Source organism: Penicillium cataractarum (genome assembly GCF_028827025.1).
Source record: "Penicillium cataractarum strain IBT 29864 chromosome Unknown utg000002l, whole genome shotgun sequence".
NCBI lineage: Eukaryota > Fungi > Ascomycota > Eurotiomycetes > Eurotiales > Aspergillaceae > Penicillium > Penicillium cataractarum.
Window position 1 is genome coordinate 4,553,762 of NW_026622738.1, and position 21,806 is coordinate 4,575,567.

At 50.8% G+C, this 21,806-nt stretch overlaps 10 protein-coding genes across 10 annotated transcripts; 5 read left to right on the plus strand and 5 right to left on the minus strand.

Annotated features, from left to right (window-relative positions):
* Window positions 1–112: 112 nt before the first annotated feature.
* N7496_003674 (glycosyl hydrolase family 79 C-terminal domain-containing protein) lies at window positions 113–1,843 on the minus strand (the record flags this gene model as incomplete). The annotated part of the gene is made up of 3 exons (XM_056696605.1): window positions 113–888; window positions 943–1,076; window positions 1,131–1,843. The coding sequence occupies 3 exons, from the start codon at window positions 1,841–1,843 to the stop codon at window positions 113–115; spliced, it is 1,623 nt and encodes a 540-aa protein (XP_056558817.1).
* Window positions 1,844–3,474: 1,631 nt separating this feature from the next.
* Window positions 3,475–4,458, minus strand: N7496_003675 (alpha/beta fold hydrolase; the record flags this gene model as incomplete). The annotated part of the gene is made up of 1 exon (XM_056696606.1): window positions 3,475–4,458. One exon carries the CDS (start codon window positions 4,456–4,458, stop codon window positions 3,475–3,477), a length of 984 nt encoding a protein of 327 aa, XP_056558818.1.
* A 601-nt stretch (window positions 4,459–5,059) lies between these two features.
* On the plus strand, window positions 5,060–5,865 carry N7496_003676 (uncharacterized protein; the record flags this gene model as incomplete). Its single annotated transcript, XM_056696607.1, has 2 exons — window positions 5,060–5,282; window positions 5,339–5,865. The coding sequence occupies 2 exons, from the start codon at window positions 5,060–5,062 to the stop codon at window positions 5,863–5,865; spliced, it is 750 nt and encodes a 249-aa protein (XP_056558819.1).
* A 1,085-nt stretch (window positions 5,866–6,950) lies between these two features.
* Window positions 6,951–8,856, plus strand: cp1 (putative carboxypeptidase S1; the record flags this gene model as incomplete). The annotated part of the gene is made up of 2 exons (XM_056696608.1): window positions 6,951–7,085; window positions 7,165–8,856. 2 exons carry the CDS (start codon window positions 6,951–6,953, stop codon window positions 8,854–8,856), a joined length of 1,827 nt encoding a protein of 608 aa, XP_056558820.1.
* A 1,887-nt stretch (window positions 8,857–10,743) lies between these two features.
* Window positions 10,744–12,018, plus strand: N7496_003678 (putative DnaJ domain protein Psi; the record flags this gene model as incomplete). The annotated part of the gene is made up of 3 exons (XM_056696609.1): window positions 10,744–10,891; window positions 10,975–11,657; window positions 11,722–12,018. The coding sequence occupies 3 exons, from the start codon at window positions 10,744–10,746 to the stop codon at window positions 12,016–12,018; spliced, it is 1,128 nt and encodes a 375-aa protein (XP_056558821.1).
* A 381-nt stretch (window positions 12,019–12,399) lies between these two features.
* Window positions 12,400–14,267, plus strand: N7496_003679 (uncharacterized protein; the record flags this gene model as incomplete). The annotated part of the gene is made up of 5 exons (XM_056696610.1): window positions 12,400–12,549; window positions 12,623–12,765; window positions 12,830–12,911; window positions 13,013–13,412; window positions 13,483–14,267. 5 exons carry the CDS (start codon window positions 12,400–12,402, stop codon window positions 14,265–14,267), a joined length of 1,560 nt encoding a protein of 519 aa, XP_056558822.1.
* A 224-nt stretch (window positions 14,268–14,491) lies between these two features.
* On the minus strand, window positions 14,492–16,441 carry N7496_003680 (putative C6 transcription factor; the record flags this gene model as incomplete). Its single annotated transcript, XM_056696611.1, has 1 exon — window positions 14,492–16,441. The coding sequence occupies one exon, from the start codon at window positions 16,439–16,441 to the stop codon at window positions 14,492–14,494; it is 1,950 nt and encodes a 649-aa protein (XP_056558823.1).
* Window positions 16,442–16,681: 240 nt separating this feature from the next.
* Window positions 16,682–17,565, minus strand: N7496_003681 (uncharacterized protein; the record flags this gene model as incomplete). Its single annotated transcript, XM_056696612.1, has 2 exons — window positions 16,682–16,929; window positions 17,043–17,565. The coding sequence occupies 2 exons, from the start codon at window positions 17,563–17,565 to the stop codon at window positions 16,682–16,684; spliced, it is 771 nt and encodes a 256-aa protein (XP_056558824.1).
* Window positions 17,566–18,594: 1,029 nt separating this feature from the next.
* Window positions 18,595–19,944, plus strand: cpa1 (carbamoyl-phosphate synthase (glutamine-hydrolyzing) CPA1; the record flags this gene model as incomplete). The annotated part of the gene is made up of 1 exon (XM_056696613.1): window positions 18,595–19,944. The coding sequence occupies one exon, from the start codon at window positions 18,595–18,597 to the stop codon at window positions 19,942–19,944; it is 1,350 nt and encodes a 449-aa protein (XP_056558825.1).
* A 221-nt stretch (window positions 19,945–20,165) lies between these two features.
* On the minus strand, window positions 20,166–21,802 carry N7496_003683 (uncharacterized protein; the record flags this gene model as incomplete). Its single annotated transcript, XM_056696614.1, has 8 exons — window positions 20,166–20,373; window positions 20,429–20,593; window positions 20,650–20,707; window positions 20,774–20,919; window positions 20,974–21,083; window positions 21,146–21,467; window positions 21,613–21,714; window positions 21,774–21,802. 8 exons carry the CDS (start codon window positions 21,800–21,802, stop codon window positions 20,166–20,168), a joined length of 1,140 nt encoding a protein of 379 aa, XP_056558826.1.
* Window positions 21,803–21,806: the final 4 nt, after the last annotated feature.

The window sequence follows — 21,806 nt, forward strand, 5'->3', positions numbered from 1 at the left end:
GATGAACAGGTTCAGGTAGCAAGCTTGGGTTGCTAGGCACCTCGGCAAAGGTTAATGAAGCGAAGAGGAAATGTCAAAGTCTATTATAAAGCTAATTAAACACACGTCCCCATCATGAGAGGTTTACAATCACCGCCTCCGTATCCCAAACGTTGACTGAGATCTGTCCGTTCTTGTTCTTATCCTTGGTGATAGTCAGATGCTCCTCCTCGTATCCTGCAACCTTATGCCCAAGACCCTTATCAACCTTCCAACTCCACTGCTCACCATTCCAAGTTACATTTTGCTCTGGACCACCGAGATCGAACCCAATAGCAGCCGCACCATGCTCAGACTGCATGCGCTGAACAACGGCTGATTTCACATCCTTGCCAACATCAATCTGGGCAACATATCTTGGACGAACGGCCGGGCCAGACTCCCATTGACGCATGTTTATCACAGCTATGCGAGACAACTTGCCAGTCTTCTGATCAAATATTGCATAAGCGCTGAGAAAGTCATTCTTGAGGTCAATCTCCTTGATCTTTCCAAGTTTTTCCTTGCCGATGAAGTCGGCAATGAAGGGTGCCGCTGGGAAGATGCCCTGGACAGCGGGAGTTTTCGCGTGCTTGCTCGTATCGTCAGGCAGCCACCAAGCGTGTGTAGCATCAGGTCCATGCGTATTACACACTCTTTGGATGCCACGCGACATGGCAGCCAGATGGAAGTCGACTGCCCAAATGGCTGCACCAAAGCCTCCCGCGAACTCGACTGCGGTATGGCCGATGGCGGATCCTGCTTCGGAAATCACCAGAGGCACGGACTTATCGATTGCACTCAGGGACTTGACAGCCTGGGCATAAGGTGCAAGCTTATCAGTGATGGCTTTATGGTTCATCAAAGTGGCTAAATATAACATGTTAGCGTGAGCTTTCCGATCAGTCATTTTGAGGCACTCACTTTTCAGATCCGCGGTGTCATATTCATGCTCCTTGTTGTTCCCGCCAATCACTTGGTAGTAGTGCTCAGCAGCGTACTTGATTTCCTTCTGCTGAGTGGATTTTGCCTTGAAAAGAGGAGTGATAAGGTCCATGCTTGGGAACTAGTCAGCTTACGATAAAGAACGGCATATGCAATGGAAAACTCACAGTGTAAACTTGCTAGGCGAGTCAGCTTTCCCTGCCACTTCGGCCGCAATCTCTCCAGTTTGGAAAATCCTGGTCTCATCTCCCTTCAATTTGAAATCCTTGACGACTCGCTCTTCAATAGTTTGGGATCGCTGAATGTATCCGTCAACACCGTACTTCTTGTACCAGTTTGGCTCATTGCCAAGGGCAATGGCAGCCACCCTCTTCTTGTTCGCTCCTTTGTTGGTGGCGGCATCCCAGGCCTGCTGCAGGAAAGCCATCGTGTTTTCAATCTTCATATCATTCCCCATAGGAGCCTGAAGAGTCCAGTGAGAACCCGGGAAAAGTTTCAAAGTATCAAAATAGTCCGGTCCAACAGTATAATTGTTCAGACTGGTGCAGATATTATTTTTTGAATGACAATCGGCGGCGACTTTGGTTTGCTGTTTGTTATAAGTGATATGATCACCACTTGTACCGCCAACACGAATGACCAGCGGCTTGCTCATGCGCGATTGAATTGAGTTGACTGTGTTTTCCGAGAATTTATTGTTATAATGATGAAGAAGTCCAGATTCGAATCCAAAGCCGAAGAAGTCAGCTGGTACGGCGACAGCACCAGTCGATGCGGGAATGGTAATCGGGACGTTTGTGCATCCTACACATGTGGAAGGGACAGGTTTAGCAAGTGCGATTCCCATGGTGAGGGAAGTGCCGGCCAACAAGGCAAACATGGCAGATTATTCGTTTTGATCTGTTGGGGACTCGATGCACTACGAGAGAATGCAAAGATTCTTATATACCGAAGATTCCTTTGGCCCCGGCCCCAAGGGTCTGAGCCTTGTTCTATGAAAAGATCCTCGCGGCTCCATAAACCGTCTAGCGCTATACGAAAGACTTCCACGTCTGAATTTTTCCAATCCAGGTAAGTGATTCGCTACTTACTTCGGATTAAAGGTCAGCCGACTCTATCCGATCAACGGTTTTTGGCTTAGCCCTGATGCTTTACACTAGAAACAAGAAGCCGTTCAATTATGCAGGGCTCTCCCATGGACTTCGAATCTTTCATTCCAACCCTCTGGTTTTCAGGGTCCAGCCCCAGAACCCTGGGGCCAGTCTTTGGTGGCTCCATTGAATGCAGGGACTGCCAGGAATTTGGGGCTTGTTGGTAAGAAAGGATCAAGCTGGGGCTAAAACGAGGGCTTCAAGAAACAAACGAATCCGCCGATAACAAAGCGCCTATAGATGCAGGCGGTAGGCCAAGCTTTACCCGTGTTGAGAGGCTCTGGGATTCGCTGTCGTAGATCATCCAGGGTCCAAGAGCGGTTTGCGGAAACTTGCCAGGCGCATAGCCTCGTGCGTCAAGCCAATAGATATGTCAGCATGGGTTATGCCTTGTATTCCAATCAACGAGAGTTCGTGACACGGGAAAACACGATGAGATCTATTTTTGACTCGGCCCGAAGGACTCGTGGGGGCGGCCAATGAGGGGGCCGAGAGGCATAACACGAGCAGACAAAGACCCCAAACCCAGTGAAAATAAAAGGAACCTCGTTTACAAGATATTTTCAGGCTCTCGCAACCTTATTATTTTATTTCAAGAGTCCCTATGTTGATAAACTCTCACACTCGTTGAAGGCACATGGGCGTGGAAAGCCCTCTGTAGAACTCCAATTAGACATTCCGAGGTAATACTCTGGATCTTTCATCATCATTTTCAGAGCATATTTGACCCTTTTTCTCCCACCAGTGAATTTTAGGGCGTCCAGTGCTCCCAGAGGTCTTTGTTGTTTTCAGCCTCTCTGTTCTTAGAACATAACCTGCTGCGCGGAGGTGGAATATGATATACAACAGTAAGTCTACGGTAGAACAGAAGGTCACCGAGATGTATCGCCGACGCCTAAAAATATATGAAACTCTATTATGTTAATTTTCATGAGAGTTAAAGCAAATTTTGAATTGTTTAAAAGCAACACGAGGCTTTTGAATTTCTCGTCTTTGTACTTTCGGCCCCGGCCCCAAAAGGATAATACACATCCGAGGCCCAGCATCAATGATTACTTCTCGTATTAACTGGATCTTCGCGTCGCATCCCAATATAGAACGGGTACAAATTGTCGGGTGCAGTGCTGGATTTGTCCAAGCAAAGTAGGATCATATTAGTGCTATTCGCTGATGGGAGTAAATTCATGTTCGAGTAGGAACTATGATGATCATCTTTAGCCCAAGGACAGGACTGGTCTAAAATTAATGGTAAAGTTCTCATTGACGATAACTGGGCTCTACAAATTGTTATGTAGCAGAAAGCAGATTTCCCATAGCATATACTAGAATATTCACAACCTGGTCCTGTCTCATACCAAGACTAGAGTCCCTTCCAGAAATTCTCAATCAGACTAGCAACCTCCGGCACCCTTTCTCTCACAACACCATGTCCAACCTGCGGTACAACAGAAATATTGTCTATCCCAACATTTTCAAGCTTCTCCACGCTGCACACATCATCAAGTTCTCCCAAAATACTCAGATTCGAGATTCCACTCTCCGCCGCTTGAGCAAATTCAGCATCTTTATCCAGCACTCCACCGTCCCTAAATACGGCTATCACACTTGCTGCATGGCCTTCATGCTCGTTCATTTCCCATTCTCGGACTGCCTCCGCAACAACTTCGCCTTTCGCGACTCTCTCCTTCCAATCCGAGGGGACGACTAACTGGCCTCCCTCCAGGAACTCGAGAATCCAAGCTCGCGCCTTCTCTTCCAATCCTTCACCGCCACGTAGGTAACTGTTTTGCACATCGGTATAGTCGCTAGCATGCAGTAGACCCGCAGGTGCGACTAGGACCATAGATGCAACACGTTCGGGATGCGCGACTGCAAAGGTTGCGGTTGTAGATCCGCCAAACGAATATCCAATAAGATGAGCGTCATCCCATCCAAGCTGCACCATTAACGCTTCCAATAATCCATGGAAGAGGGTGGGTTCGTGGGGGATAATCGGGGTGTCTGTTAAACCGTGGCCCCACAGGTCAACAAGGACACACTGAGCATGCGGGAAACGCGAAGATAACGCGCTGGCTAGTGGCTGCAGTCCGATCGCGCAGGTTTGGACCCCGTGTACAAACAGGACGCGCGAGATGGTGTTGGTGGTGCCTGGGGGTGCTGGAGATGAGGCTGGTATCTCATAATATGCAGCTCTGCCATGAGGTGTCTGTAAATATGACGCTTGTGGTAGGAGCTGGCCAAATGTCGCGACAAAGGCGGCTTCGGATGGTGCTCGGATGGGCTGCAGTGGGTGGCTAGACTGAGCCGTCCCAGGACGAGGAAGCACAATCATGGTGCTGGACATTTCAGAGATCAGAGTAAGACAGCTGGTGTTTGGATTATCACCTGAGAGGGGTATGGTCTAGCGAACAGTCAGATTTGAATGTTAAGGGTTTGAGGGGATTTCTTGTACCAAAATAGTGTATGATCTCAAGATAGGTGCTATTTCAGGGTAGGTATCGATGAAAGTAAGCTATACGCCTTTCCCTGCCTTCTATAGTTAGTTAGAGACTCCTCACGCTTAACACCGATTATTAATTGAGAATGATCATTCTGTCCACCAAAGATAACGGCCGATAGAAAGATGTAAGCAAGGGCTGATTGTCACTAAACTGCATTCGGATTAGGGCGATTAATCAGGAAACAAGCATAGATAGCCGAGGGGAGTTACTAAAAGGACACCACACAATTGATGATTATACAGAATTGTCAGATTGTATGTAACTATGTATTTTAGGAAACCATTATTTCCAGAGCATATCAACGTGGATTCGCCACCGAGATCTTAGGGATCTATGGTTATCACGTGATGTATAGCAAGCCCAATATATCCAAGCTTGCGCCCTGGCTAGCGGGTCGGCACTCCGAACTTCTTGTCTCACTCTCTTTGAAATTGAAAATTCCACATGGCACTGCTCGATTCAGGGAAGATACAATCAGTGTCCGATAATTCTAACAATTCATCCAACTGGATCGTTGTTTGGACTGAGCTTTGGGTGCCTATCGGACATGAGTCTGATAGACAACGATGGGTCGAATATTTCCAACCCTTAGTACATGCTACGGGCCACAAACAGTCAATATGGGCTCGGCTTCGCTTTAACCCGGAGAAAGTGATTCTAGGCACACGTAAGTCATATCATTCAGAAGCGATATTAATTTACTAATAAGGCTCTTATATCTAGATTGGTCTAAGAGCTTAGCGTGTAGGGAGTTTGAAAGCTCTCCGTCAGCCCAGCTTTTTAGGGAACAGCTTATGAACGACGGGATTACATTCTTGGCATATTATGAGTTTCCTAGCGGTTGTCACGGTTGGTTTCAATCGTTATTACCTAGACGTTTTATCCACATCTTCTGGGTCTACTTTAAAGTCCCAGTAACAGAAGAGCAGAAGCAAAGGGTTGGGAAAAGCGTTGGTATTCGCCCGCCTGTCGTGTTAAACCTCCAACCCAACCAAAGGCTGCAACCACGTCTTCCCGTGAAGCTATGGGCTAATCGTACGGAGTACCTACATGGCGAAGAGGTTCAACTACTGCTATGGCCACATATCTGGAGAAATGAGGAGGCAGCGCTTTGGAGGCTCATCAAGTCCAGACACATCAATTCCCTTGGTGAGACGAATGTAGATAAGTTTCATGGTTTTCTTCGTGATATCGGCTCGATGGAATTCAAGGAAGACTATTGTCACTTTGAAGAGCTCCCACGCCTATGAGTACAGTCGGAATTCTCTTGTTGTATGTAAATTCATATGCCTACTTAGCGGGTACGTCGGGCCGTATAGACTACTTATGTAGTACCTACGAGGGCTGGTCCGAGAGAGTCGTAATACTTTTTGTAGCTCTCTAGCCGAGCCTCCAGTTTCACCTATTGTTGAATCCGATTTGCTTTGCTTGAGTCGAGGTCTTAGTGATTAAACGGTATTTAAATATATGTAAAGGTTTACGTATCTGTTCCAGGAGTTCAATTGTTTGCGCATATAGACTTACTTGGTTGTTCTATGCTAACTGATGGCCTGACTTGGATCCCGCCTGAAATTGTGCATCTCTGCTTTATCATTACTTCGTTTACTTCCAAATTCCTCCCTTCGCGGTGAAATTTATATTTAAATCTTTTCTCCTAATCTTGAAGATGGATGATAAGTCAAATATCCCATGGCTCGAAGGTTTTATATATTGTGGTTACCCCGTACTTGGATCTATCGCTTGCACTAGGCTGCGTACAACACCCTACACTCTTCAATGATAGGGTTCGCCGAAGCTACAGCGAAGTTCCCCAGAAATGACGACCAATAGATATTCCAACCTTTCAATTCCTGGCATGCAGTTACAAAAAGCCTCAAGGTCCCCTCTGATCAACCAGGTCCCCACCAGTACCCCTCGGCCGTGCCGGATGTCCGTTGGGCTCCGCAGTCTTCACCCATTGTTCAATCTACTGAGTCTCGGGACTGCGATCGGGGAGTATAAACGGAAATTCGTATCAAAATGGCAGCCTAGTCATAATTACTGGTAGAGACGGTAATTCGAGCACTGCGATGCATCGCGATGCTTTGTGGTTCCCACCAGGGCGCCATTTCCCCACTTTTTCTTGTCTTTTCCCCCAGCACCGTCTGCTCTATCGTTGCATCCGATCGCTCGACCGCCGATCTCGCCGAGTGAATGAGCAAACGAGTCGCTTTGTTGCTCCACTTGATAAGCACTCGCGTCTTGGCTATCATTGATTCATAAAGTTGCGATATCCTGGGTTGAAAGAACCGTGCCTCGTGCTTCTAATCACTTTCCTTTTCCCCGCTAATACGCGATGGTCCCCACGACTTGGCTGGCGGCCGTCTCTCTGGCCGGTGCCGCTGCAGCACAGTATTTCCCTCCAACACCTGAAGGGTTGACAGTGGTGGACTCAAAGCATGAGAAGGGAGTAAAGATTTCATACAAGCAGGTATGTGGTCACCGTTCCTTGGAGTATATCTGTGGAAATCCAATGGTCGCACGAACATGTACTAAAATCCCGATCACAGCCGGGGATCTGCGAAACCACACCAGGAGTCAGATCGTACTCGGGCTATGTTCACTTGCCCCCAGGAACCCTGGATGACGTGGGTGTATCCCAAAAGTATCCTATCAACACCTTCTTCTGGTTCTTTGAAGCACGACATGGTCCGAAGAACGCCCCCCTCTCCATCTGGATGAACGGTGGGCCCGGCAGTTCGTCCATGATCGGTCTCATGCAGGAGAACGGCCCGTGCATTGTGAATGCTGACAGTAACTCGACCGAGCTGAATCCCTGGTCATGGAACAACTACGTCAACATGCTATACATCGATCAGCCCAATCAGGTCGGCTTTAGCTACGACGTAGCTACCAATGGTACCTTCGACCAGATCGCCTCGGCATGGAATGTTTCCAAATGGCAGCACGGCGTGCCAGAACAGAACAATACCTTTTATGTCGGCACGACTACCAGTGGAAAACCATCTGCTGCCGCAAACGGTACAGAAAATGCCGCGCGCTCATTGTGGCACTTTGCGCAGACTTGGTTCACCGAGTTCCCCGAATACAAGCCCAATGATGATCGCGTGAGCATCTGGACAGAGTCGTATGGTGGCCGCTACGGACCATCTTTCACTGCGTTCTTCCAAGAACAGAACGAAAAAATCAAAAATAAAACGCTCACTACTGCGGGCGAGTCGCACTACATCCACCTCGACACACTGGGCATCATCAACGGCTGCGTTGATCTCCTCGTCCAAGCCCCCTCATACCCCATTATGGCCTACAACAACACCTACGATCTGCAAACTATCAACAAAACCGTCTACACGGAAGCCATGCACGCTTGGAGTCGACCAGGAGGCTGCAAAGACCAAATCAAGCATTGCCGAGTCCTAGCCGCCGAAGGCGACCCCCAGATGCACGGTAACAACGAGACTGTCAACAAAGTTTGCAAAAAGGCTGGGGATTTCTGCAGTAATAATGTTGAGGGTGCCTATGTTAACTACGCAGACCGAGGCTACTACGACATTACTCACAAGAACCCGGATCCCTTCCCATCAAACTACTTCCTGGGTTTCCTGAACCAGCACTGGGTACAGGGCGCGCTGGGCGTACCCATCAACTTCACCGAGTCTATCGACAGTGTCTACCAGGGCTTCCAGTCTACGGGTGACTATGCCCGCGCGGATGTCCACGGATACCTGGACGATATAGCCTACGTGCTAGACTCGGGCATCAAAGTGGCCCTCGTCTACGGAGACCGCGACTACGCCTGCGACTGGATTGGTGGCGAAGACGTCAGTCTGAGTATCCAGCATGCAGAGGCCGATGCCTTCCGGGCAGCTGGGTATGCACCCCTGCGCACGAATTCGAGCTACGTGGGTGGTCAGGTGCGGCAGCATGGCAACTTCTCGTTCACGCGGGTGTACGAGGCAGGCCATGAAGTACCGGCTTATCAACCGCAGACGGCGTATGAGATTTTCCACCGAGCTTTGTTCAATCGTGATCTGGCGACCGGTAAGGTTGATACTGCAAAGAATAGGTCGTATTCTACCAAGGGTCCAGCTTCGACGTGGCAGTTTAAGAACCAGGTGCCTGAGAGTCCTGCGCCGGAGTGTTATATTTTGGCGTTGGAGGCGACGTGTACGGAGGATCAGATAGCCAGTGTGGTGAATGGGACGGCTGTGATTAAGGATTATGTCCTCGTGGAGGGTTGATGATGACGAGGGTCATGTACAGTTTATAAAGGTCATATCTGTCTATCTCCGCGCATAGTATCCTTGGAATATAATCCATTAGAGACCTCTATCTAGAAGGCTGCTTCCTTGAACATACCCTTTAAGTCAACACCTCCCATCCCAAAATGGCAAAATGGAAATACCTCGCTTAACCTCCTCGCAAATACGACGCTAACGAGTGCCTTTCACATGTCTACTTTCGGCGCTATAGTCGAATACTGTAGTGAAGAGATGCCTCAGCACACCTTAGCGACATCCGCCGCTCGGCCCCAGAAAAGCATCAGACAGGCGAGGGAAATATTATACGTGGAAATGATGATGCCCTGACGGCTGGATAGGATGTTCAAATCCTCGCTTATGATGGAAGGATGATAACCACGGATTGGACACAAAGGTCCGTTGAATGTACATCAGCAACTTGACCATAGCGGAAGATGGATCTTCTTGACAAACAGTAAGAAATCCGGCGCTGGCCACAATTGAGATCAGAAGCACGCTTCGTGTTCTCGATAAAACAGGGTAAATAACTCTCTGGCATATATCCCGCACTGCGCTGCTAATTTCGACGTCGACGGCATCATTGGAAGGGCGAGGAGCTTTCATGAATGGCATGAATGAGCTTGATGTTGTAGGTATACTCGGACTCGGAGGGTTGGCACCATATAATATGATGCAATTTATAGTTACTTGGAATTCATTTTTCCCCTCATTATTTGAGCCCCGGTGCGCGTCCTATAATGAGGGAATCGGCTTGTATTTCGGTCAGCGCAGACGGACAACCCTGGCTCTACGAATATATCCCTGATAATATAAGATGGAGGGATATATATACAATTTCCGATAATGGAGAGGCACCATGTTCCCGCGGATCACTGAAAGTTGCTATCACATCATCGTGTTAATTATTACACCACGCATAACGATTAGGCCATAGTCCGCCATAATCGTACGTCTCGTTATTCCAGCCTTGATACTATATACCTTAGTATATCTTAGCTATACCTGAACAGGAGAACTCGGAAATTACTGAAAAGAAGGAAAAGTCCCACAATTCAACCTTCAACCTTGCTACACTCAGCCTAGCTTCGGGAACATCCTTGGTATGTTCTAGTGTAAGGGTCTTTTCGGTGAATAAAATGGAATATTGCCTATATTTTCAAGCCCACTCCATTCCCCCATTTTAAGCATAATCCCATACCCTCGAGTCTATTAGAGTTGCGGGTATAGATCTGCCGGGACCCAACCAAAAATGCCACTGACATAATGCCTGACTAACCATGTGGGGCCGGGCTGTCAATGATGTTATGGATCGTGAGGATCGTGGCCGATAATTATGTGTAGAAGATCTATTGAACAAGTGAAAACAGACTCCATGATGAATTTCAGTCAGCCAAAATCCCATGCCAAACATCATGCGATCATTTAATGACCAGCGAAAAAGCGGGAGTGTCTGAGGAGACCATCGAACCTTCTCGAAGCTTCGGTCCCACGACGTCACACGTCATTCACCTCACGAGCATGTCTGATTCCATTCAAGTTCTCAGCTTATCCCCGCAGTTTGTTCCTCTCTCGTTCCTCACAGCGCCTGCTCACTACACATGTTGATTCTTTAGTCGACCTTGGGCTACTCAACCCTCAGCCTGGCAGCAAATATCCTTTGTGTTCCGCACCAGAGCCGCTTGATCCAGCCGGAAGCTTCCTGCTCATTCGAGAAGCACCCAGTACATTCTCTCCCCCATCGAAGGATCTGACCACCCACTTCCCACCCGAGGATCCTCTGATTTCTTAAGCTCGTCCTACCCGCTACCCCCGCGTCGATTCATTTTCGCCTCTCAATAGAAACTCAATTTAACCCCCGCACAAACCATGGTGGCCGAAACAAAGCTCTACGATGCTTTGAGTATCAAACCCGACGCCTCCCAAGAGGAGGTCAAGAAGGCCTATCGCAAGGCCGCCTTGAAACACCATCCAGACAAGAACAAAGATGACCCTAAGTCAGCCGAGAAATTCAAAGGTACGCACACCGACTCTTGCCAGTTCGGGTTACCCCGCTATCCTGCATTGCAACAATTTCCAATACTAACCCTTTCTTTACAGAGGTCTCCCAAGCCTACGAAGTCCTCTCCGACCCTGAGAAACGCAAAGTCTATGACCAATTCGGCCTCGAATATCTGCTTCGCGGCGGTCCCGCACCGACGCCCGGCGGTGGTGGAGGAGGAGGTGGTGGTGCCGGTGCCGGGGGCATGCCCGGAGGATTCAACTTTGCCGGCATGCCCAGCGGCGGTGGCACACGCACATTCCATTTTAAGACTGGTTCCGGTGGTGGTACTCATGGCTTCAGCTTCAGCCCTGCCGACGACATCTTCCGAGAATTCACCAAGTCCAGTGGGGGAGGCGGTGGTGGAATGGGTGGGCTTGACGACGACATCTTCTCCATGCTCGGTGGCATGGGAGGTGGCGGCGGCGGTGCTAGTTTCCGCAGTCGTCCAGGCGCAGGGGCAAGCTTCCCATCGTCCAAGGCGCACCGTGCCCCAACTCCAGAGCCAACTATCATCGAGAAGGATCTGCCGCTCACGCTAGATGAGATCTTCAAAGGAACGACCAAGACTGTGATTGCTAAGAGCAAGTCGTTCGATGCCAGTGGGAAGCGCACTGTAAAAGATGTGCCCCTCGAAGCTTCGATTAAACCTGGCATGCGTGCCGGTACTAAGATCAAGTACCGGAATATTGGAGACGGAGAAGAAGGTGGCCGACAGGATATGCACCTGATTGTGAAATATGTATGTGAAGATATTCCCAACCCCAGTTTTTCCGTCTATGAGCAGCTGCTAACAACTCCCGCAGGTTGACCACCCAGACTTCAAAGTCGAGCGCGACAACCTCGTTACCACCGTCGAGCTCAGTCTCAAGGAGGCTCTGACCGGCTGGGAACGCATCGTCCGTACCATCGACGGCAAATCCATCCGCGTTTCCAAACCCGGTCCCACACAGCCCGGCCACGAGGAACACTACCCAGGCTGGGGCATGCCGAACTACAGGAAACCCAGTGAACGGGGTGACCTCGTCGTCCGTGTCAAGGTCACATTCCCCAAGACCCTGAGCGCCGAGACAAAAACGATCCTGAAGGATATTCTGCCTTAAATGTGTTACGTGTCTATTAGCATTGTCCTCGGCGTTGGTGTGAGCGTTTTCTTTTCAACATCATTGGGTGGTAATATAACGACCAACGACGAAATGCCTGTTTGTTTATTTTTTTTATTGTGCATGAATGGATTCGAATATCCTGTTCCTTTACTTTCTATCTATTTGTGAGAACTTGAGCCTTTGCTACTATGGACTACTCCAGCCTGGGGTAGAACAAATGTCGTATGTAGCGTATTGTACATAGTCTAGGCTAAACCCGATCGGGGAATGCGGAGAAGCACCTCAACTCGGAGAAATCAACATCCTAATCGTCCTTATCTCCACTTCCATTCTGTCAAATCCCCCTCCTTTTCACCAGGTAGATATACAACATCCATCATGAAGCGCAGGGTCACCTATGTCCAGCATCCCGAAACCCCCTTCGAGCCACATCAGGCCTCCCTAAGCTCCTCCGCCGTATCGGTCCGGGACCTGGACGCCGCGCGCGAGGACCGCATTACGTTCAGCCTGGGGGATCTCCCCGAGGAGGTATGAAAGACCCTCTACCGACCATGCTACAGGTATAGGCGCGTGGAGCTAATGAATTTGTGTTGTCATGTAGCTTCGCACGGTCCTCGAACAGTCCCATGAACTCCGTCTTCGATGGGCGACTGAGCGCTCTTTCGATGCCATTGCGCCCTTTGCAAGCAGGATCTCGCCTGGCTTACATGTGCATTATACTCCGCTAGCTGCTGATCAGTCATCGTGAGTGGTTGTCTTAGGTTCACATTGATTGCGCTAGGGGAAAGTCTGACGGGGAACTCGGTAGGGAGGCGCTTTGCTCATTGCTACGCACGGTGTTCGGGAATCGCGAGGATGGAGAAGCTGTGGTGGACTGCACAACGCCTGAGGTAAATCGACCCTCGTTTTCATTCAATTTGATGGGGAATTCTCGTTGTCTCAGCTACGTTATACTGGAATTCGTCTTGTCTAACTTGCGTGTCGTGTACAGGACTCCTTCATCACACCCCCGCTCCTATCTACCAGATTCGCGGCCTCGGCCTCCCTCCAATACTACACGCAGCTTCCCAGCCTGCGATCACTAGTCGCATTTATTCGACGTACGGCATGTCACCAACGCCAGATTGGTGGTACCGAGTGCCATGATCGCGCGGGTTCCTTGTTAACGGCCGATGCGGTCGATTTTGACTACGACAGCATCTCTCACGCATTAACTATCTCGGGTGTTTGGGCTAGTCCGCCTAGTAGTGGCTGGACTGAAGATATTGCCAAGCCTTCCTCCAAAGCAGATCAAGTCGAGTTTGGTCTCCTAGGCGCGGAGCAGGGCATCGAGCCTGAGGAGATCAAGATGGGAGGGTTGTTAGCCGTAGTTGGGGAGGACAAGAAGATGAGTACGTTCTTCAAATCAACTCTCCTTTGCAAAGCATATGTCACAGAAACAATCGTTCTAACTCCTTCCAGAACCAACAATGTTCTCATTCCCATCTCGACACCATCCTCTCCCCTCAGACGCCAGCTACTCCGTCTCCTTCACCAAGCCAACCGGCCTCCACCCAACAATGTCCATTACCCTGCAACGCACCTCTCTCGAACGCCCACCAGCCCCCGAAGACGCAACCTGTGCCATCCACGCATACCTCACACTCCCATCTTCCGTCTTCGGAGACCAATACCAACTCGGCACGACAGACCCGCTCTTCCTCGAATCGCATAACCTAGCCGCACTCCGCGCGCACGCTGGTGAAATGGACCTCGAAGCACCGGACTGGGCCGTACAGCGTTGGGGTTCAACCTGGCTCTTTGAGCTGGCCGCTCCAAACGGGGATGGATCTGACAAGACGTCGAATTGGACCGCTACTATCCCGTTGCACCTCCGATACCTACCTCCCTCTGAAACGGGGTACAGAATTGCAGAGGTACCCTGGCCCGTTGTTTTCTGGGCTTGCACAGCTGAAGACGGGACCAAGATGGGGGTCAATCCCTTTGATCGCACAAATCTGGGCTGGGATGGGCTGTTTGGTCCAAGGACGATGTTTTATCAGCTTCATCCGGAGTCTGGCCGGCTTGTGGAGGCGATTGATGTTCCCGTGCTGACACTCAAGGAGGGCGAGGGTTTGTTCCGCGCGCAGAACATTGAGTTGGGGACGTCGGTGGTTATTCTGCTTGGGTTCTTGTGGGTGCTTTGGCGGTTGGTTCAGGTCGCATTGTCGCGGTCTGGGCAGCAGCGACATGAGAAGAAGGAATGAGAATGGACTGCAAGGTAAGTCGCAGGGTATATAATTGGTATTATGTCTTCATTGGCGTTCCGGGTATCTCAGTATCGTTCTCGTTGCATGCATAGTTACGACGGCGTTTTGGACCTTTCATTCCACCTTTCCATAGACAGCGAGAATCAACCAGTGATCTCCTATCCAGTCCACTTCAATCCTACTCCCAATCCATAACCTGTCCCAATATCATCCAGATCTTCTCAAATCCCCATCTCAGGCAGTGGCCACGGTACATCCGTCATCAAAAACTGATCAAGATCAAAGTTCTGCAAACTGGGCATATCAATCATCAAATCGCCCAACCACGAAAGCTCCGCATCAGACACAGGACCCAGCACATCCTGCGCCCGAGCCTGCGTCTGCGTCTGCATCGGCATCTGCGCCGTAACTTGTACTCCCGCTTCATCCCCCATCCCACGCTCATCCTCTTTAAACTGCTGCACTTCCGTCACCGGCACAGAAACCGGCGGCACCGCAGCAGCCGCATTAGCCCTCAACACTTCCCCCAACGCCCTCGTATCATCCTCCTTCCTCCTCTGATGCAACGCAATAAGCAAATAAGCCGTCGAATACGCCTCCCGCATAACCCCGGTATCATACGCCGCCAACACCTCCCTCAACGTCGTCATAGCATCCGGCAACAACGCCAAGGCCGCGCGATTATCAATCGCCAACAGCGTACAAACAACCTGAAACGGCACGTTCGCAACCTGATGCCACGCACAGGTCGCAGCTACCATAGCGCGAGCCGCGCGGAGACCTCGACCTGCTAGTGCGAGGACGCGATCTAGCGCGCGGCCCGGGAGGGGCGCGTGGGCGTTTAGCGCGCGGACGCGGCGGTAGATGCACAGCATTAGGTTGCATTGGACGAGGATTAGGGAGGGTTCGGTGTAGATTAGGTCTAGGACGGCTGTGAGGGCTGTTTCAAGGTCTGGGAGGTCTTGGGGTGTTGGGCCTGTTGGGTCGAGGCTTTCGGAGAGCGGGAGGAGGTGGTATAGGTCTGCATTTGTGGCAGGTGTTGAGGGGGAGTGGGATGATGCGCCGTGGAGGACGACGCGGGATCGACCCAGGTCGAAGGATATCCAGGTGTTGAGGTGTCGGGCCATGCCGAAGAGGCGTCGACGGAGGTTTGTGTCGGTGTGTGGTTGTGTGGTGGTGTTGGTCCCGTTGAGGACTTGAGATTCTGATGTGGCGGCTTGGATGAGACCTGTTGCATCGGGGTCTTGGGTTTCCAGATGCAGACCGGCGGCTTCAATGAGGTGCATTAGTGTACAACTAGCCATCCATGCGGCGTGTGGTGATGCTGTCATGCGTAGGTAGGCTGCGCGGAGGACCCAGCCCGTCACCGTGTCGATAGTAGGTGTGTCTGCGCCGAGGATGCTCTTTTCCAAGAGTGATCGCGCTGTATCGACGATGCGTAGTTCTATTGGGAGCATCTCCCGCCGCGAGAATAAATGTCCGAAAGCTGCGACGCCGAGAAGTACGACGTCGTATGGTTGGTCTGCTGGTTCGGCAGGTATAGAAGACGCTGACCAGCGTTGTGCAATATGTGCAAGCACCGTCTTTCGGTCGAGGAATGCATAGCATGGATGGACCTTTTCAAAGTAAATACCCGCTAAGCGGCGCATCTCGTCCTCTGATATCATCGTAGTGATTGGGCCTGCTCCCGACACGGCAGGATACACCGAGGCCTCCGGCGACAAACGCCTCTCGCCAACATTCCAAGCAAAAAGATGCAATCGCGGCGCACGCGCAGGATCAATTCTAAGCCCAAGCTTACGCACAAAAGCCGCGCCCGAGTTTGCCTCGAGCGAATGGCTCATGCGACGCGCAGAATCGTTCACACGAGGGTAAGACCCTGGCGAAGCAGCACTGCCCGCAGCGCTACTAGCCGGCTTAGCCGCAGGGACTGGATGAGTCCATGCATCCGAAGGAGGAGGAAGACGCTGTCGCTCGTCTAATCCTGATAAAGAAGCCCGGTACATACTACCGGATCGGGCGCGCTTCTTGCGCGGCAAGTCGCTGAACACGCAGGCGACACCGGCCTGGGCGCAGGTGCTGCAGGGCTGTTCGCCCGAGCATTTGCGTTTGCGCGATTGGCATGATAGACAGGCCGCGCGGGAGCGCTTACGGGGTGTTGACTCGGTCATCGGGGTGGGACCTTACAGACCTGATGAGAGAGTTGGACGTAGAGTCATCGTGGAGAAATCAAAAGTACTGGCAGTTGCGGGATGCGGGCATTTAGGTTTGGGGGTTTGGGGGTGCCAAGCGCGGAGTCCGCATTCTGCTTGTGATTTACTACAAGAACAAGATTACTATATGAATAGTTCCCTAGCATATATCTTGAAATTTTTTTCGATCACCGGCTTTTTTTTTAGCTACAGTACCATTTAATTATCATACTTCCGTCCATCCGGGTATCCCATCAGACCCTCCAGTTGCTTTAGATCGGGCATTCCTGCTGGGCCTGGCATGTACTGTAGGTTGTCACGGAAAGTAGTACCGTTCCACCACAGCTCGTTCTTGTGTAATGCATCCATAATGCGTGGTGCATCGATATAGGTTCGGATCTCGACCATTTGCTTCGTCCGGGCATTCCAGCGAGTCACCCAGACATTGACAATGTCGAATGCTTCTCCTGTTACGTTGTTAGGTCGAGGTCTCGCTTGCTCGTAGAGTCAAAGAGATATAGAATAGAGCAATCATATAATTCAACCAATTTATCACTTCTCGGTCTTGTTGTGATCTTACCAGAATTCATAATGCCCTTGAAATTTACTTCCTGTACCGACCACCGACTATTGCATCCTGCATGAATGGCCTGCGGATGAATCTCAAATTTATCGGCATGGTCCAGGAACAACACGCTTACACGGCGCAGGGCATTGACATAAAAATGTAGTAGATCGTGATAATGTCCAGCGATTGGATGGTGGCCGACAACCGTGAAACTGACATCCTTATTGATCAGTGTGAACAACTTGCTCATATCCTTCTCTAGATCTTTGAACGAATCCCAAATATGCATCTGAGAGACATATTCACAATTGGTCGAGGGATTCTCGAAGCGGAATCCTTCACGCTCATGGGGACTGGGCTCGCGAATGACACCGTCGCCATTGCAGTTTCCATCAGGGTCTGCTAGGCCTGTTCCCCCACATCTGGGGTCTTCGAGGGGAAGTGGCTTTTGGAAGCTTTCTCTAATGGTGCTACCAAGAGTGGTAGGGACCCAATTGATCGTCAGGGCGGCGGTAAGATATTGCAAGATGATCATGGTGCCGATGCGCACAGAGATTTACTAAAATGTCAACGATTGAAAGCTGATAGCTTCGATAGCTACTGATGATGTGGCTCTGCACCTTCCACCATCGCATCTAGCTTGGTTATATACTATTCAATGCCTTGTAACCGTTCAACGTGTATTAACCTGTCAAAATGATCCGAAAGTGTTACTGGCTTGCCTAGTTGGGAATATATGCTACCCTAGGCGCGTTTCTGGTCAGTCAATTGAGTGACACAGAAAATGCACCGAGAAATCGTAGCTTGTTATTCCAACAGACCAGCCCCACAGAATTCCCACCGAATTTGACCAGTCTTGACGCCACCAAAACAACGAGTCCACTCACGCACTCTGGCGATTTGTCGTTGGTAGCGGTGTGCAAAATGTTCTTCACAGGGCGTCGCGATAAGCCAGGTCAATTGACCAATCACAATCCCGTGATTTCTCCCAGATGAGTCAGCGATCGACAGCCCGCACAGCCGATGTCGGCCCGGGCTTTTGATTGGCCACGCCGGTGGTCGGTGAGGCCCGAAAGCACGTGCCCGCACTGACTCAACGAAAACCTCTTCCTTCGTCCCTTTCCTCTCCTCCTCCTCCAGCTTTTCCACCTCAGCTACATCTCCACATCCCAACCACCTTTACCTATGTCGTGCTAAAAGCATCTTCTTTTTTCTTTTTACCTTGACTGCTAAATCTTCAGTCGCGCTTATGTGTTTGGCACCCTCTATCTTCACCTCCCAGGTATGCTGCTCGTCGTCTCTCTCTCTCTCTACCTCGAGTCCCCAAAGGATTTCTTCCAATTGGATGACTCGACTATCCTAAATCCCCATGCTAATACCTTTCTTTCTTAGGACTATATCTCGGGTATGCTTCGAACAACACCACTGGCCTTGTATTGGCCCCATCGCATTATATCCAAGATGCTAACTATCCCTTGCAGACCATCTTTGGAAAGCCCGTATTAACTGAATCGACCTACCCACATCTCGTTCAGTACACTTTTAACAAATCCCTCAAATCAAAATGATCATGAATCTGTTCAAGGCCATGCCCGCTCGGGCTCAGGCCTTCGCCACCGTGAAGCCCCAAGCCCGCTTCATGGCCACCGTTCGTCAGCGTGCCGCGCTGGAGCCCGCCACCTTCACCATCCGTGACGGCCCCATGTTCACCGGCAAGTCCTTTGGCGCTCGCTCCAACATCTCTGGTGAGGCGGTCTTTACCACCTCCTTGGTCGGGTACCCCGAGTCCCTGACCGACCCCTCCTACCGTGGCCAGATCCTGGTTTTCACTCAGCCTCTGATTGGAAACTACGGTGTGCCCTCTGCCGAGAAGGACCCCAACGGTCTTCTCAAGTACTTCGAGTCCCCCAACCTGCAGGCGGCCGGTGTGGTCGTCGCTGATGTTGCCGAGCAGTACAGCCACTGGACTGCCGTTGAGAGCTTGGGCGAGTGGTGTGCGCGGGAAGGTGTTCCGGCCATCTCCGGTGTTGACACTCGTGAGATCGTCACCTACCTCCGTGAGCAGGGTTCGTCCCTGGCTAAGATCACGGTTGGCGAGGAGTACGATGCCAACGAGGATGAGGCCTTCACCGACCCGGAACAGATTCACCTGGTGCGTCAGGTCAGCACCAAGCAGCCTTTCCACATCAGCGCTGCCGACCCTCACTCGCACGTTGCCGTCCTCGACTGCGGTGTGAAGGAGAACATCCTGCGCAGCCTGGTTAACCGTGGCTCTAGCGTCACTGTCTTCCCCTTCGATTACCCCATCCACAAGGTGGCTCACCACTTCGATGGTGTCTTCATCTCCAACGGCCCCGGTGACCCCACTCACTGCCAGGACACCGTCTTCCACCTGAAGGCTCTGATGGAGACTTCCCAGGTCCCCATCTTCGGTATCTGCTTGGGTCACCAGCTGCTCGCTCTGGCCGCCGGTGCTCGCACCATCAAGCTCAAGTACGGTAACCGGGCCCACAACATCCCGGCTCTGGACCTGAGCACTGGTCGCTGCCACATCACCAGCCAGAACCACGGTTACGCCGTTGATGCCTCCACCCTGCCTTCTGAGTGGAAGCCTTACTTCGTGAACCTGAACGACCAGAGCAACGAGGGTATGATCCACAAGTCTCGCCCCATTTTCAGCACCCAGTTCCACCCTGAGGCCAAGGGCGGTCCCCTCGACTCGTCCTACCTGTTCGATATCTACCTGGACAGTGTCAAGAAGTACAAGCAGAGCCAGGCCGGTCTGTACCCCCAGCGTGACAGCCGCCCCAGCCCCCTGCTGATTGACCTTCTGGGCAACGAGCGTGTGGGTGTGCAGCCCACCATTGGCATGCAGAACGTTGCTGCCGCCGCCGCCGCTGCTGCTGCGGCATAAATGTTCTTATGTCGGGTGGGAGTTTGGCTCGGTTTATCGGTTTTGGAATTTTGGTCTTCTATTCTCGGGTTTCATAGTCTTGTCTTGTTCATATTTTCTTATCCATGGTATATTCAATCTGAAATACATTCATGAAAACATACATATCATACCGTCTTCATTGCAACCGTAGAAATAAGCACCTTTTTTAATAAATCATGCCTTCAACGTTCTGTTCTTTTCTATTTCGCGACTATAGAAACCACATCCTCATCTGCAACCATGTGCCCCAGTCCTACACGCTGCGGGACATGCCTCGCGCTCGCGCCCCAAACCATAGCATACTTGAACGTCTCCTTGAGCGTGCGGTGAATCTGGTCGCACACATCCTCAATAGACGAGTCCTGGCGCACAATGAGCGCCTCGCTGAAATCGGGCTCTTCTCCCTTTCTGCAAGTCACAAAGTTAGTCTGGTTTCATCCCAACGGTTATGAATGGCTCTTACCGCTTGGTGTAAAGACGCATCAAGCGCAATTCCTTCCAGATTCGTTCCACCACCTCCTGCACGCCGAGATCGAGCTCGCAAGACATGACGGCCGTGTGAGGCTCGCGGGCCAGTTGGTCCAGGAATTCGAGGCTGACGCTGTCGATCTTGTTGTAGACGTACAAGCTGGGCGTATGTCAGTGAGAGGAGTCTGAAAGGTCAAGAAAATGAGAGTGACTTACCAGCGGATATACTTGCGGTGGTCTTTCATGATCACGTCAATGAAGTCGTCGATCGTTGCTAGAATGAAACATTCAAGTCAATGGCATGTTCAAGGAGTGGGCTGGGTAAATGTAAGGAACATACCGTTCTCATCTCGCACCAATACTTCACAGTTGAGAATCTTGTAGTCGCGAAGAACGTTGTAGATGATCTTCTCATCCAGGTTCTTGGGCGGTGTCTGGAAGGTGATCTTCATGCCACCGGCCTTCTTGACCTTGAGGTAGATGTTTCTATTATAATCAGGTTAGTATATACATCAAGTAGCTGGACTCAAGATCACTCACGGGGGCTCCTTGTTCAATCGAATACCCACAGCATCCAATTCAGCCTCCAGCAGTGCACGCTGCTCAGCACGCTTCGTAGCATCAAGCACCATGAGAATCAAGTCACTAGTCTAGACACCCAGTCAATCGTTTTCGTTCCATCAACCCCAGGCAAAGATATGGATATACATACCTTCGCAGCAGAAATGACCTGACGACCACGACCCTTGCCCTCCGAGGCACCCTCGATAATACCAGGCAAATCCAGAATCTGAATCTCAGCACCGCCATACTCCAAAACACCGGGAATAGCCGTCAGCGTGGTGAAGCTGTACGAAGCAGCCTCACTCTTGGTTTTCGTAATCTTAGACAGGAAAGTAGACTTTCCGACGGAAGGGAATCCGACGAGTGCTACACGGGCATCTCCGCTCTTGCTAACATCAAAGCCAGCGCCACCACCGGAGCCGGCACCGGCTGTTGGCTCGAGGAGTTGGGCTCGTAGACGAGCGAGTTTTCTGTGGATAGATGTTAGTTGGTCATCCTGCATGTTGGCTTTTGGAGCGGGAAAACTGTGTACCCTTTCAATAGACCCAAATGATACTCTACAGGTAACGTGTAAGCTCAAGACTGTGTTTTTTCAGGGAGCTCAGGGAAACCAACCTGTCGCCTTGTTCTCTGCGGGGCATGTTAGCGGGGTGATTGATAGCTAGACATTTGAGGTGAGACCACTTACTCTGCGTCCGGCGCATCTCATCCTCAATTCTGTAGATAGTAGAATCAGTATTCATACATCCATATCCCTGTTTCAAGGGAGTTCATACTCCTTGATCTTTTCCGTGATGTTCACCATCTTG